This window comes from Elephantulus edwardii, unplaced genomic scaffold (assembly GCF_000299155.1).
Source record: "Elephantulus edwardii isolate Elephantulus edwardi_28Jun2011 unplaced genomic scaffold, EleEdw1.0 scaffold00179, whole genome shotgun sequence".
Lineage (NCBI taxonomy): Eukaryota > Metazoa > Chordata > Mammalia > Macroscelidea > Macroscelididae > Elephantulus > Elephantulus edwardii.
In genome coordinates this window covers 3,626,623-3,642,354 of record NW_006399929.1, presented here as the reverse complement: position 1 = coordinate 3,642,354, position 15,732 = coordinate 3,626,623, and the positions used below count along the sequence as shown (strand labels likewise).

General features: G+C 35.7%; 1 protein-coding gene across 1 annotated transcript in view; it reads left to right on the top strand.

Annotated features, from left to right (window-relative positions):
- Positions 1–15,732, top strand: part of MDGA2 (MAM domain containing glycosylphosphatidylinositol anchor 2) — a gene marked incomplete at its 5' end in the record, with an annotated part of 686,261 nt that overhangs the window by 387,105 nt on the left and 283,424 nt on the right. Inside the window, one exon of the mRNA XM_006896016.1 lies at positions 8,285–8,614. Within this exon, the coding sequence (XP_006896078.1) occupies positions 8,285–8,614 (330 nt within the window). The remainder of the gene's footprint in view (positions 1–8,284; positions 8,615–15,732) is intronic.

Genomic DNA, 15,732 nt, shown 5'->3' with positions numbered 1-15,732 from the left:
GGACACAGTGAAATTATTCTGGAAAATAGACAGGGCACAGCTTTTGAGACAAGGCATAAGGGAAACAAGAAAAGCTGAAGAAAGCTTTTAGGGTGAGTGACTCTCATACTTTTCAACCAGACTTCACTGCTACATTCTAAATTCTATTGTATTAAAGATATACTACTTTAAAGGAAATTGTATTTATTCAAACCTTCCTAGGCTATAGTTTGTCGTATAAATGGGTCTAAGTCAGAATCAATCCATAGATGACCCTCCAGTGGATTTTCAGAGGCAGTAATTGCACAGGAGGTTGCCCATCATTCTCTTGGCAAGCAGCTGGTGGATTTGAACCACATACAATTGGGATTGCAGCACAGATTTTTACCACTAGGCCACCAGAGCTCCTCCATAGTCCATATTAAGCTGTCGGCTTTGTGGTAAGAAACAGTCCTGCAATGCCAAAGTCAGTTCAAATCTACCAGCTGCTTTGCAGGAGAAGGATGATCAAACTCTGGTGTGATATACTGCCTCTGAAAACACACTAGAATGTCCGCTATGGTTCTGTTCCATCTTTATGGCAAACAACAAGTTACAATGTTATATTCAAATTCCATTTGCATAAAAGCCACACTATTAAAATGTCTGTTTTTATTTGTGACATGCATAAAGACACTTTGGAATATGAGAAGTTAAAGTAGGGCTGAAATCTTAGGAATGGTAATATAATAATAATATTATCATTTATTCTTTAGTTTTGTCCTTTGTTCTCTTTCCAAGGAAGGGTTTATTATTTAAATTTAAAAAAAAAGACAAAACCCATCAAACATAATCTGCACCCACCTAAAAGATTATTTTTATTTTCATTCTTACCCAAGCCACATCCCTACAGTTGTCCAACTGAGCAACTAATTTAACAGACAATTAAAATCCAACCTAACTTTGCTTAAACAATTTGAATGATTAACTGATATAATTAGTTTCAAGTAAATTCACAAGAATAGTCTTAATGCTTTATAATTAAAAAAAACCTTCACCTTTCTTCCAGCATCTGATTCTGCATTCAAATTATCAAAAGTGTTATTTTAAACCACTTTTAGGAATAGCGTGTAACTATTTTTTTCTTGGTCTTGCATTATTAATTAACTTTCTTTCAAACCTTAGGTTGTCAGTTGAAGTCATTAAATAAAGGAAAACATTTCCTTATACACTCAGATATAAGGATATAAGTAAAAAATAATCACTTCCAAATCATCAAGCTTTAATACTTTTGTATATTGTTTAAAAATAATTTAAATAATGGTTTATAATAGCAAAAGAGTTAAATTTTCTTCTCCCCAAAGTGCTGAGTTAGATTAGAAATTACTAGTTTATATCTGTGATGTAAATTGCATAAAAAGCTAATACATATAATTGCATATTTAAGAATATGCATTATCAATATAGGAATAAACTGATAAATAAAAAAGGTTATTGCTAGCTGGTTGGGGAAGGAAAAAGGCATGCTCTGCAACTTGGTTTATTTTAAGTAAGCAGGATATAAAGCGCTTGCTGTGAAGATCTAGGACTATAGCCTTTGATATGGATTATATCTCAACATTAAAAGAATAAAGGTCCTCACCACAGGACTAACAGTCAACATTATGATAGATGGAAAAAAGGTTGAAGCTGTCAATTCATCTTGCTTGGATCAATAATCAACAGCCTTGATAGCAGCAGTCAAGAAATCAGAAAACATTGCACTGGGCAAGTCCCCTGTAAGGGACATCTTCACAATTATGAAAAGCAGTGATGCCTTTTTTGAAGACTAAGGTTTACTTGATTCAGTCCATGGTCTTGTCAATCACCTGCTATGCATCAGAGAGCTGGACAGTATATAAGGATGCCAGAAGAAGAGTTGATGCCTTTAAGTTGTGGTGTTGGAGAAGAGTACTGAATACGCCATGAGCTGCCAAAAGAACAAACAGATATGTCTTGGAAGAAGGGCAGCCGAATGCTCCTTGGAGAAAAAGATGGCACAGCTTCATCTTCCATAATTTGAATATGTAGCTAGACAAGGCTATTCATTAGGGTCACCATGCTTTGAAAGGTGGAGGGTCAGTGAAGGAGAGGAAAAACCCCAATGAGCTAGGTTGACATCTTGACTTCAGCAGTGGTCACTAGTGTGCCAGAGCTGATGAGGATGGCACAGTGTGGGACAGGTTTCAGGTTCATAGATAGTTGCTGTGAGTTGTACATGACAAGACAGAACCTAACAACAGCCTTTAATGTACTCAAGCTTACTGCATTTGAGATAGAACTGATACATTACTGATCCTCCAGTTGATTTCAGGCTTGTCAATCACTCAGGAGACTGTCCGCCTTTCTTCAGTGAAGCAGCTGGGAGGTCCAAACTGCTAATCTTTGGGAGGTACTGCAAATCCCCACCTTCTGGGCCACAAGAGCTCTCTATTTTTACTATAGTCAGGTTAGTTGATGGTAATGAAAGATGTTTTGTAACTTCAGTGCACCATTAGATATCTTAAAAATAAAAACATCTTTTCTATGTCCTTTATCCCCATATATCAGTTTTATTTTACACATAGAGAGATGCAGCAAGAGAGTTGCATCTTGTGTGTTATTTTGTGATGCTTAGAATACAGTAGGCTCTGTTGGTGTAAGTTATAGGGAGTTGTACTACCATCCCAAAGGTGATACTTCTCTGGCTGTTCAAACCCACTAGCTGCTCTGAGGGAGAAAACTGGATAATCTCCTGTGGGATTTACAGCCTCTGAAAATCTGCTGCAAGGTCTTAGGCGTTGGTTCTCACTCCGTGGCAATAGGGTTTGGATTTTTATTTTTTTTTCCTTATCCACAAATCTTATCATGGAACTATTTTCTGTATAATCTAAAGCATTTTGTAATTTCAAGTGTTTAACTAGTAACATGACAGTAGTAGCTTTCTGTCACTATCTACATTGAATTTCTATCCTTGGAAGCCAGAAACCTATCTTCTGCAAATCTAATGACTCTCCTTTAAAGAATGACTTGAAAAACTAACCTAATTTTAAATAATTGAAGTTTTTATCAGAACCTTTGATATTCTCAGGTAGAAACCTTCCCATCTGAAGGAAGGCAAAAACCCCAGCAAGCCTCCTTTAGACCCTGCATTTGCCTCTGCCACAGAGGGTCAGCCTTTTACACAACAGTTTCATTGCACTTGAGATGAGCCTTTGTCAACCTCAAAATGGAGAGATTTTAGTGAGTGCAATTAGAATGTCCTCAAGAGTAAACTTTCAAAAATGAACACAAGCCACATTTGCATTCATTTCTCACAACCTTTTTTTTTTTAAGGGGAGGACAAAGGGTTATGTTGCAGTGTTTCCAAGTGATTACCCACAACAGAGGCTCAGCTTGATGCCAAACCACAATATGTGTCGGCAGCTTAAACAAGTACATTCTGAGGTCCATCCATCACAATTTATGATACATTAAGGCAAATCTAATGTTCTCTCAGGCTGGTGTTAGGGGATTTTCAATATTTACACTAAGAAATTGCATTTGGGGAAAGGGATTTCTTCTCTCTTTCTGCCATAGAATTTGTTTAGTTCTGTGGAGTCTCGTTAAGTCTATTGGACCCCTGTTATATCCAGTCTTAATCACAGGCTGATTTTAAGAATTTGAAATGTTAACTGGGTGCAAGAAATGACTTTAAATTAACATCACACAAAGTACTATAAGCTGTTCCCTGAAAAAAAAGTATTCAATTGTAAATTTAAAAAACTTGCCTACCAGCCAATTAACTATATTAAATACTTTATATTTTCAAAGCTCTATACAACTGCTAATAAACTCTTTCTCTCACAATAGGTCTCAAAAGGAGCCTAAAACTATTGCCGACTATTTTTATAAATGATGCACGTGAACCATAAAAATGAGATTGTTCATCTTGGACCACATTGAAATTAAAAACTAGAATGAAGTTTCAAGTTCTTAATCTACCTTGTTTTCAGAAATGTTGCCTTAGATTTCTGAACAAAGTTAGACGACCATATAAATTTCCCTCTCTTCTCTTTCTGTGATATCTCCCTCTCTATGTCTGCTTCTCTCTCTCATACCCCAAGGGCATTTCTTCTGTATGCACCTCAAGTCTTTTCATTATGGGAGTGACATAAAACAAATGCTGAGGAATGGCTCCCTAGCCAAATGGTCCATCCTTCTTATTCTGATTTTCCTTGATTTGTTGCTCACCTACCAGACTAATCTGTCCCTCTGTGGTTCACATTTGGCTTCTTTAACATCTGTGTCATTTTAAAGACCAGTAGAATTGATTCAGGCCAAATCTTAGAATTGTCTGATACTGAGATCAGCTAATATTTTTTATGAAGTCAATCTTAGAAGAAAACTGGACTATATTGCTTTTTATCAACACAAACTCAAATTCACTTTCTTCCTTTTTTTTTTTAGTCTTTCTGATGCAGCATGACCCTTTTAGGCTGTATTTCTGTCACACAGAGAGAAGATTGCCCATCTGTCTCCCTCAGAGAAGCTGGTAGATTTGGACTACCAGAGACACAGCCTTTGGGAAGCAACACAACTCTCTATGCCAACAGGACTCCCCTTAATTAACTATGATAAATACTTAACATATTTTATTTTGCTTAGTACTTGCTTATAGCCTTATAATCTTTATGGTTTTTATTTTTTAAAAGTTAATTTTAATAAATAAGTAATCAGATGCATTTTAATTTATTAGTTTAAATCTAGTCTGATGTGGTTACAATTCTGCCAGTGTCAGCATGATGTTCTTCAGCAATAGTTGGAAGATGTACTGCAGTCCCAAAGGCATACACTTTGAATCTACCCGCTGCTCCACAGCAGGATAAGCAATCTCCTCCAGTGTTATTTACTGACTCTGAAAACCTGGAGGACCAGCTATGAGTCAGTTCCAACTTTATAGCACACAACAACAACATGCAAAGCACAGGGAGCTCAGGTGGCTTAGTGGTGAGGAGTTGTCCGACCAACCCAAATGCACACAGTTCGAATCCATCAGCTGCCCCTTAGGAGGAAGGTGGGCAATCTCCTCTTGTGCAGTTACTGCCTTTGAAAAGCCACTGGAGAGTCACCTGTGCATCTGTTCCAACTCAACAGCACATAACTACAACAACATACAAAGGACAGAACTGGAAAAGAATACCTACATAGTAAAAAATTATAAACACTGAAGCGGTTTTCATTGTGTTTGTCTATGGAAACTAATATAAAGTTTTGGAATAAAAATAATGATAACAGGTATTTCTATATGATGATAATATGAATTAATATGAAGATTTTAAAACTTTCAAAGTCGTATAATGTTTGTTGTTTAAAAATATTATAAAGCATCCAAACTCCTTCAGTAATACTCCAACGGCTATAAAGTCATTTTGCCTCTTATGCTGGACTAAATTTGACTGAAGAAAACCTTTGAGTGAAGTGGTCAAGGGTATTGTTTTAGGTAGGAGAAGTAGGAAGAGAAAATGGTAGGCATTTTTACATTGTTTTCTATGGTATTTATTGATTCAGGAAGCAAATTCGTAATAAAATTATTTGGAAGCTGCCAATAAGTATCATTAAGGTTTGTCATTTACTTGTAGAATCAAGATGAGGAAAATTCTTAGCAAATTAAATTCTTATATAAGAATTATGGGGTTTACAAAAGTAAATGCCTGTTTAACATGCATTTAGATCTTAAAAATACATATGATCTATGCTGCCGTGATTTGCTTTGTGCTGTAGAAGTTCAGGTTCACTAGAAGTGTGTGATAGTATATATTTTAAGTACATTTCCCAAAGGAGATAAATATAAACTCATACTTCACTCCCTATTATAATATGATATATTAGACAAAATAATAAAATACTATAATTTTTCCAATCTCATTCTGGAATAACCTACTGGAAAAAGTGTGGCAATGAATGAGTATGTTTAATAAACTGCATTTTACCATGGAAAAATGTTACAAATAGCAATATAAAATTATATTTAAATACTTGTCTTTTAGAGTGTTCATTAAAACTGAAGCTTCATTCATTTGGGCATTCCTTAAAATTCACACTGCTTCAGTTCTATCGAGCTTACATAATATGTGTTTTGTTGTGAATTGATCTATAGTCTATAAGTATATGAATTGCAGTGCTGGAGTGTGAAGGTTATGACTTCTTCGCTCATTTTATAGAATCAAAGTCTGCCCTATTACTTTATCCTGAAAAGGAGATCCACATAAACATTTCCTGAATATATACAAGATATAAATATTGATTTTTTTGAATAGACATTCATTTCTCCTCTAAAAGCAAAGAGGAAACCACATGAAATACTTGTCTAAGAAAGAAAGAAAGCTTAGAAAGCTTGAAAGAAGCTTAGAAGCAGCTTTTATTCCCAAGTTTGATTTTTTTAAAGTTTATTTTGTTGTTGAGAACATAGCCAGGTAAGCACACAAATTCAACAATTTCTACATGTGTAATGCAGTGATTGTCTTCAAGTTGAGCAATCAACCATTTTTAGCCTCATTTCCTGAGTTTCTCCCCATTGTAATGTCAAATCTCTGCCCCCCCAAAGCGGCTAATATGTTCTTAAACAGTTCTAGACTTTTCTAGAGTGTCCTTGGCTTTTACTGGATAGAGAAAACACTAGTTAAATTCAAAATAGGTTATCCTGGAAGCACTAAAGAACCATATATCTTTGTACATTATGTATTTATATTTATATTTAATGAGGAAAGTTAATGGTCAAGATTTTATTCCATAAATGTGTTTCGCATCGAGAAAGTTATATTAAGGGGAGAACTGGTGGAAGATGTTGGAAAATAAAAGAACATGTGAAAGGAAATCTCAGTCATAAAAAGGAAAGTCTCCCACACTAAGCCCATTGACCCATGTAGAGTTCAGAGCCAAACCATTAGCAAGTTCATACATGTTCCCAAGCAATATTCCGATTTCCATCAATGCTGACCCAGGAGGTGGGAACAGCAACTACCTTAAAATCAGATAGTCCTTCTGTTAAGATAAAAATAATGGTGCATTTTATAGTATACATGGCAAAAAATATTTTGTCTATCTTCATGAGAGTGTCAGTACTAATTTTTACTAGAAACGTTTGTGTATAATACAGTAGAGAAGTTCATAGCAATGTTGTGACTTAATTTTTTCTACTTGAGGTATTTCAATATATGAAAATGTTTCATAAATAGGAACAGACTCAGTTCTTACCAAACAAGTTTTGAACAGCATATGGATGTAATCTTGGGGGGGAGGGAGCGGGGAATGTCTTAGATGTGGCATTTGGGTAACATTTGAGTTGTACAGAAAATAATGACATACCTAAAAGATTAGAGAGCTCTAGTGGCCTAGTGGTAAGAAGCTGCACTGGAATTCCAAAGGCGTAAGGTTGGAATCTACCAACTGCTGTGTAGGAGAAAATGGGCAGCCTCCTCCCTTGTACTTAGCTGCTTCTAAAACCTGCTGGAGGGTCATCTGTGGGTTGTTACCAACTAAACCAGTACACAACAACAAGAGGTTAAATATGTAAAGCATTGGGTTTAATGATCACAGTATTATACCCATTCTTTTTTACCAACACAATTAGGTTCCAAAGACAAGATTGTTATGGGAATATCAGCCTTATATAAATATTGAGGATGACCACATCAGATCACTAAATGGAAGAGGACTGAATCATTACATATCCACTGAATTACATCTTTCTACAAATAGATGTTCTATTACATCAGTGCATAAAAGCAAACCATTGAGAATCATAGCTAAGCTACCAGTGTTACTCTGGCCTCAAATCTCAATATTTGTTTTTGTCAACTGTTCATGGCTAATATGCAAAATAGTTGCATAGTATATTTTTACTACTGTCATAAATTTGGAATGCCAGATAAGATAGTTAACAATTGAGTATTAGCTAAGCTTTCAAAGCTAATATTCTATGACTTAATTAAAATAGGTGACATCATTTGTTCAAAATTCACTGGCAAAAACTTTTAAATGTAATTATATATAGATTTGCAACATTAATTTTTCTACCATGAGAAAATATTACTTTCTGAAAGTTAGTGTTTATAGAGTTTTGAAGGAAATTAGATATTTTCATTACTTTTAGATTAGATAAAAGAAGTTTATTGATGTGCTTACTGCTTGGAAATAGTCAAGAAATAGATGTACTCTGTATTTCTTTTTAAAATTTTGTTTCAGCCCAGAGATGATTGCCTAAAGTGAATGAATCCCTAACATTATGAAAGTAACACTAACTACTTATGGAATTTTTATGTTGTAGCATTAAAAAAAGGACGATTTTGGATCACACCAGATCCTTATCACAAAGATGACAACATCCAGATTGGGCGTGAGGTGAAAATATCTTGCCAAGTAGAAGCTGTACCTTCTGAGGAATTAACCTTTAGTTGGTTTAAAAATGGTCGTCCATTAAGAAGTTCTGAGCGGATGGTTATTACACAGACGGACCCTGATGTCTCTCCAGGAACGACAAACTTGGACATCATTGATTTAAAATTCACGGATTTTGGGACATACACATGTGTAGCGTCTCTGAAGGGAGGAGGAATATCTGATATCAGTATTGATGTTAATATATCCAGCAGTACAGGTAAGAAGCCTATATATGATGCAAAAGATGATCATATTTAGAGTCATTTATCTAAATTTAGCAGACAAAATAATCTGTACTCAAACTAAGAAATTTTTTATCTTAAAAACAATTTTCTAAAAGCAAAATCCTATAATTCTAAATGTCCAGTAAATATCACTTTGTAAGATATTTTTATTTTATTCTGTATTAAAATCAGGTTTCATAGATATTGTGCAAATAAGATTAAAACTACTGGTAAAGGTAAATATAGGATTCTTGGTTAAAAAGCACTTGTTCATAAATTAGAAATCCTCTGTAGAACCTAAAATAATATTTTTATAGCATTAAACGATGTATTCCTGAAGAGTTAAGGAAACTTCAGAAATCAGACATTTTAAGCAAACAAAAACTAGCCAGAGGTGGAATTGGGATGGGGTAGAAGAGGTAATTTAAAAGTATTCAAATATAAGAAATGTTATATAATGTACTTTCCGCTAGTAAAAAGCAGTGATAAATGTGTTGTTGTAGTCAGATGTGACTTTATGGTCAGCATTATGGAGAGCATTATGGTAAAATCTTTTCACAGTGAGAATTTTTAGACACACACAAAAATATGAGTGGAAATTTTTTATTTAAGATTAAACGTGAAAATGTTATCAATTACTCTTAATTAAATGGACCCTTGTAGATGAGGGCCGTTGCTAAGGTTTGGTTTGGGAGGATGTACTTCATTAATCTTGGCATATGCTGAAGCTCTGAGATTGTATTGACTACAGTGCGGATGCCTCTGGAACATTTAGTGTAGCAGTTTGTTTGGCCAGCCTGTTCCCAGATTAAATTTTAATTTTGCATTTATATTATGCTAGATGAATATTATGTGTCAAAATATAGAGAATTTTTTTTATAATCAAGCAGCATTTTTTGTCTCTTATACATCAGGAAATTTACCTGTGATTGACCTGCCTTACTCGAATTTCACTGCACACTGTGTTGATTTTATTCCTACAAACTATAAACTCATACTGCAGTCTGATCCCATGGGCATACTTTTCACAATTCTGCTTGCATTTGGGAGGAGCTCTGGTGGCCTAGTCAGGAGGGACCTGCACTACTAACTGAAAGGCAGCACCACTCTGGTGGTTCAAATCCACTACCTCCTTGTAGGGGAAAGATGAGAAATGCTCCCCCACCCCCCAGAGGATTTACAGCCTCTGACTACCCACTGGAGGATTTACAGCCTCTGACTACCCACTGGAGGTTCAGCTATGAATCAAATCCATCTCAATGGCAGTGAGTTAAAGAATAAGCCATAAACTGGTATATATTATTCCTGAGATTCTATTATGAACATATTCCACTGATATAAAAATACAGTTAATGTAAAAGAAATAAAAGGTAATGAAAACAACTTGTGTTTGAATAGATGTCCTATATTCAACAGAGAAAAAATGCTTTTGTGACCTAGCAGTAAGAAGCTGAACTGCTTCCCAAGGCTGCTCCGAGGGAGAAGGGTGGGCAGTCTCCTCCCATGTGATTAACTACTCCTGAAAAACCACTGGAGGGTCAGCTATTAGTCAATTCTGACTCGATGGTGCATAATAACATTCCTAATTTTATTGATACTTGAATATTGATGTTAGCACTGGCAAGTGGATTTATTTTAGGAGTTTTTGTGAAAAGCTGGTATTATCCCTAGATATTCACTAGTTATATTATTGACATTTTATGTATTCATTCTGTAGACAAATAGTCATTGTTTGTTTTCATCAGTTTGTTAAGTGGCATTGTGCTTGGGGCATCTCTACATACCACAGTACCTATAAGAATAAAATTGTATTAGATCTTGTGTGTTTTGTGCTTACCAGCTGAAGAAACTTTCCAAAATTGGTCTACACATTGTAAGTGTTATTTTCTTTTGTATCATAGCTTGTCTTGTTTTGTTTGCTTGTTTCTTTTCAGAACCAGTGATACAATAGCCAGAGCCAAAGAATTAGTTTCTCTAGCTAAAAGGAATTGTTGATGGGAGCATAGGTCACCTGCTTTTAAACGTAAACATAAGAAGGAGAGAACTTCTGTAGGGATCTTGAAGAAGACTGGTCAGTGTGGGTAGAGGAGTTTCAGAAAAATAAGTTTTTTGAGTTAAAGTCTGAAAAAAATATAATCATAATAATCATAATAAGTAGAAGGGCACATTTAGCAAAAATCAATGTACCGAAAATCTCAGGATATTAATGTGATTGCTCATCATGCTTGGAAAAGTGGAGGGTCAGTGCAAGAGGAAGACTATAAGAGATGAATTTACACAGAAACTACAACAATGTGCTTGAGAATGACAGTGACTGTGATGATGACACAGGATATGACAGTGTTCAGATATGCTGTTCATAGTATTGTTCTAAGCCGTAATCGGCTCGGCAGAACCTAGTAAAATTTTGCTTACTATCGGATTGATAATCAAACTCAAAAATCCTCCAACTTATTGTCACCTGTTGGAACCAGCCCATAAATGACAATCTAGTTGAGTTTTCAGAGACTATGAATCACAGAGGAGGACCTTGTCTCTTTTATTTGAACTGCCAGAAAGATGCAACTTTTGGGATAGCAACACAACTTTCTATGGACCAGGAATGCTGATATTAGTATTAATATGACCACATCATAATGATTTATTTCAATCTTGTATTTTTTCCTACTGAAGCTGTATTTAGTGTGCATTGTTTTTGTTAAGTACTGTCAAGTTGGAACCCACCCATAGCTAACCCTCCAGTGGGTTTTCAGAGGGAGTCTGGGGGATTTTAATCATGTGCCTTCTAGTTGGCACAGATTGGCCACAGAGTTCCTTACCGCTGAGCCACCAGAGCTGCAGATAACATGAGAATCCACCCCCAAAAAACTATAAATACTCAATTGGAGGCATATTTATACTTAAATATTAATCATTACAATATAATCTTAAAAAGTAAAAAAGAAATTACATCATATTCTGAAAATGGTAATAGTTACAATTTTAAACCTTTAAATATTGTCACTTAGGGATCAATTATGTATTTACATGTAATTTTATACTAGATTTTTAACTTTCAAATGACATACTAAAAATATATTCCGTTTTCTTTCAGTATTGCTCTATGATGACATCATTGCTTGCATGTTGGCTTACCTGTATTCTTTTGCATGACTTGACAAACTTAAAGATTTATTAAAAACTCATAGGCATATGCCTCATGGATTAAAAATATAAACAGTGCATAACTGAAATATATGACTTCTGTGTTGAGACATCTAATGAGCAAATTCATATTTTGAAGGAACCTTATCAAAATGTGTGTATAGAAAAGAGAGGGAAAGAGAAAGGAGAGAGGCTACTAAGTCCCTCTCTTTTATCTTTAGGGTAGAAGAGGAGAAAAAAATGGAACGACATTTAGATTATTAAACTGGAGTTTGCAATATAAAGTGCCTTGACAGTAAATTACTTTTTTTGAGATGCACCAGTTATATCAATATTTTTTACTACAGTGAAATCTGTAAGAGCTAAAACTTGGTAGGATTGGTTTTCTGTAAGAGCTAGAACTTGACAGGATTGCTTTGTTTTTCTGAGAGTCACAATTTTAATTTTACAGCTATCTATTTACTGTGATTATGGTAACATAAGTGTCTGCATCAGTATCTGTGCTCGTGGAACAAATATTTTGATCACTCAGAGTTGTGGTAAATGATAATACATATAGTTAAGGAACTTGAGGACAAATGAAAAACTATCCAAATCCATGTAATTTTGTTTTCCTGTTTGCACTTTTTCAGTTAAGGAAACAACAAAAATATATGGGTTAATTCTGATTAAAACTGAAGGTCTAAAGAATTGTGGTAATGAATGGTATATTTGTTATATGTGAAAAGCAGACATTAGACCTGGAAGTGCCTTTATCGGGGCAACCCACTGCAGACAAAGATTTCGTGATTAGCTCTTAAGTTATAAGGCGCATGAATATTTGTTTTCTTCTTTGACTCCAAAAATTTGAGATTCAATTAATGATCTTGGAATTAATAATTGCCAAGGGTCAGAAAAATTTATTTATAAATGTTCAGAAAGTAATTTGTTCAAGTCTCTGTTGCAATTCAACTTTGTTATTGTAGTAAGAATTTAACTGCAGATAACTAGTAAATTAATGTATTTAGCTAGGTCCCTAAAATGTTATTTACTAAATAAGATAGCAGGATTGAATTGGCCATAGTTTATTGACCTCTAATAGAAGTCTATTGCTGTTTTACTTACCTTAGAATCCAAATCAACTCATAACTGATCCTCTGGTAAGTTTTTAGAAGGCTTTAAATCACAAAACAGGGAGCTCTGGTGACTAATGGTAAGGAATTGCACTATCAACACAAAGGTTCAGAGAAGTTGTCAGCTGCTCAGTAGGACAAAGATGAACAGTCTCCTCCCATCTTATTTACTGTTTCTGAAAACCCACTGGAGGGTCAGCTATGGGTCAGTTCTAACTCCACAGCACACAATAAAAAATTGCAAAAGAAGAGATTGCCTGTTTTCCTCCCAAACAGCCACTGGTGGATTCTAACCATCTGCCTTTAGATTGGCAGCACAACTCTTTACCCACTAGGCCACCAGAGCTCCCTAGATTTTTGAAACCCTATTAAGAACTAAAATAATAAAGTTGAACCCTATGCATTTTATAGGAAATTACGTTAGATCAATATGTAATTGTTATTGTCTGTAAAAGATTAGTACATTTTCTAGACTTATGTAAAATCTTCCTTACCATATTATTCATTCATATGCATGTATGTTTATTGGGTGCCAGATGTGTGCCCTTGCTAGACAGATTATTGTCTCCTTGATTGGTTTACTTTCTAGAATTATGTCACAAAGAGGCCTCAGATTACTTTGCACTATTAAAGATTTACTCATATTCTGCTCCTTCTCTTTTCAGTTTATGAGCACTTTGATCTGTCTTTATCTAGTTTTGCATATCCTTTTAAATGTTGAATTAGGACATGGAATGAAACACCACCACTTTTTTAAAAAAATAAAATACACTCTAAGTGTAATATCTCCTGATTACAGAAGAGTCAGTTCACATTCTCCTATCTGGTTGCTTTCACAGTGGCCTTAGACAATATCGGTTGATGTCTCGCAGAGTTAGAGGGATCTCTGGTGGGATCTTCCATAGGGAGTTGCCCTACTAACCCAAAGGTGAGACCTCTGTGGTGGTTCAAATCTACCCTTGTCTCCTAATCTGGTGGGATGGCTGGGGCTGGCGTCTCCATGGCAGCTCATGTTTGGTGGCAGTCAGGAAGTTAAGTTTCTGGGCCAGACAGAAGTTTCTTTTTCATTGTGCGTTAATGTTTGTTTTGCCCTTCAAAGGTGGGTGGATGGCACTGACCCTTAGAGTAAGGATAAATAAGGATGGGGTGGAGCCTGTGGAGCCTGCTCCAGGTGCTAGCTTAAAATCCTTAGGGCCCTGGGGCTGTTAATTGTTTTAGGTGAAACATTCTTGTAGGTCATGTAACCCTGGTATGTCCACTTGCTGTACAAAGGTAACTCAGTAGTTGCTGTGAAGCCGAAAACCGTGACACTGATGAGTCAAATGCGAGACTGGTTACCTGTGATGGACAGTGTTTGGTGGAGCTCCCCGATTAAAACTAGCTTGGAAGGAGGAGTTGTATCCGCTTCCATAATAGCTTGTCTCTGGAAACTCTATGAACCTGGAGAAAGGATGAAAGTTATACAGGTGTCCAGGACTCTCATTCATAGGGTCGCTATGAGTCGCCAACAGACTCAATGGCACTTATCAACAACAACAACAACAGTGTTCCTTTGCTCTGTTCACACAACAGCTTCCTGGTCTAGGTATAGGTTTCACATGAGGACAATTAAGTGCTCTGGTATGCCACTTCTTCTCAGTGTTAGCCATAACTTGTTATGATCCACACCGTCAAATGCCTTTACATAGTCAATGAAGTGTAAATTGACATTCTTCTGGTTTCCTTTATTTTCAGCCAGAATTTGTCTGACATCAATAGTTATATCCCTGGTGTCATAGCCTCTTCTAAACCCTGCTTGCACTGTTTGCAGTTCCCTTTCTATATATTGTTCTAGCTGTTTTTTAATGATCTTCAGCAGTATTTTGCTTGCAGATGATATTAATGATACTATTTGATAGTTTCCATATTCTGTTGGCTCACCTTTCTTGGGAATGGAAACAAATATGAACTTCTTCTAATCTGTTGGCTAGAGATCTGTTCTCCAAATTTCCTGGCATTGACTGGTGAGCACATCCAGGGCAGCATCTGTTAATTGAAGCAAGTCAGTTGTCAACCCATTGATTCCTAGGGCCTTGTTTGTTGGTGTTTTTTGTTTGTTTGTTTGTTTGTTTTTGCCAATACATTCAATGCAGCTTCTACTTCCTTCTTCATTACCACTGGCTCCTGCTCATCTGGTACTTCCTGAAATTTTTCTGTGTCAATCTGTTCTTTTCGGTACCACTGTATATTCTCCTCCATCTTTTGATGCTTTCTGGGTCATTTAATATATAGCCCATAACAGCTTTCAATAGTGCGATTTGAGGTTTAAATTTGCCTCTCGTTCTCTTTCCTTGAGAAATGTAGAGCGCATTCTTCCCTTTTTATTCTCCAATTCCAGCTCTCTGCATAGTCCTTTATAATACCTTACTTTGTCTTCTCGAGCTGCCCTTTGAAAACTTCTATTCAGCTCTTTCACTTCTGCATGTTTTCCCTTTGTTTTGGCTTCTCAATAGCTAGTGAAAATTTTAGTCTCTCCTGACATCTATTTCAGTTTTTTCTTTCTCTGTCATTGTGATGACTTTTTGCTTTCTTCATGGATGATATCCTTTATACAATCTATTGTCTTGTCTTTCATCACTGGCATTAAATGCTTCAAATCCATTCTTAAGATGATCTTGAAATTCAGATGGAATAGATGCAAGATAATATTTTGATTCTTGTGGACCTATTTTTATTTACTTTCTCCTCAATTTGCATTTGCACAAGAATAATTGATGGTCTGGCCCACAGTCTGCTTCTGGCCTAGTTTTGACTACCAGTACTGATCTTCTCCAATGATTACTCTCACAGACATAGTTAATCTGATTCCTATTCGG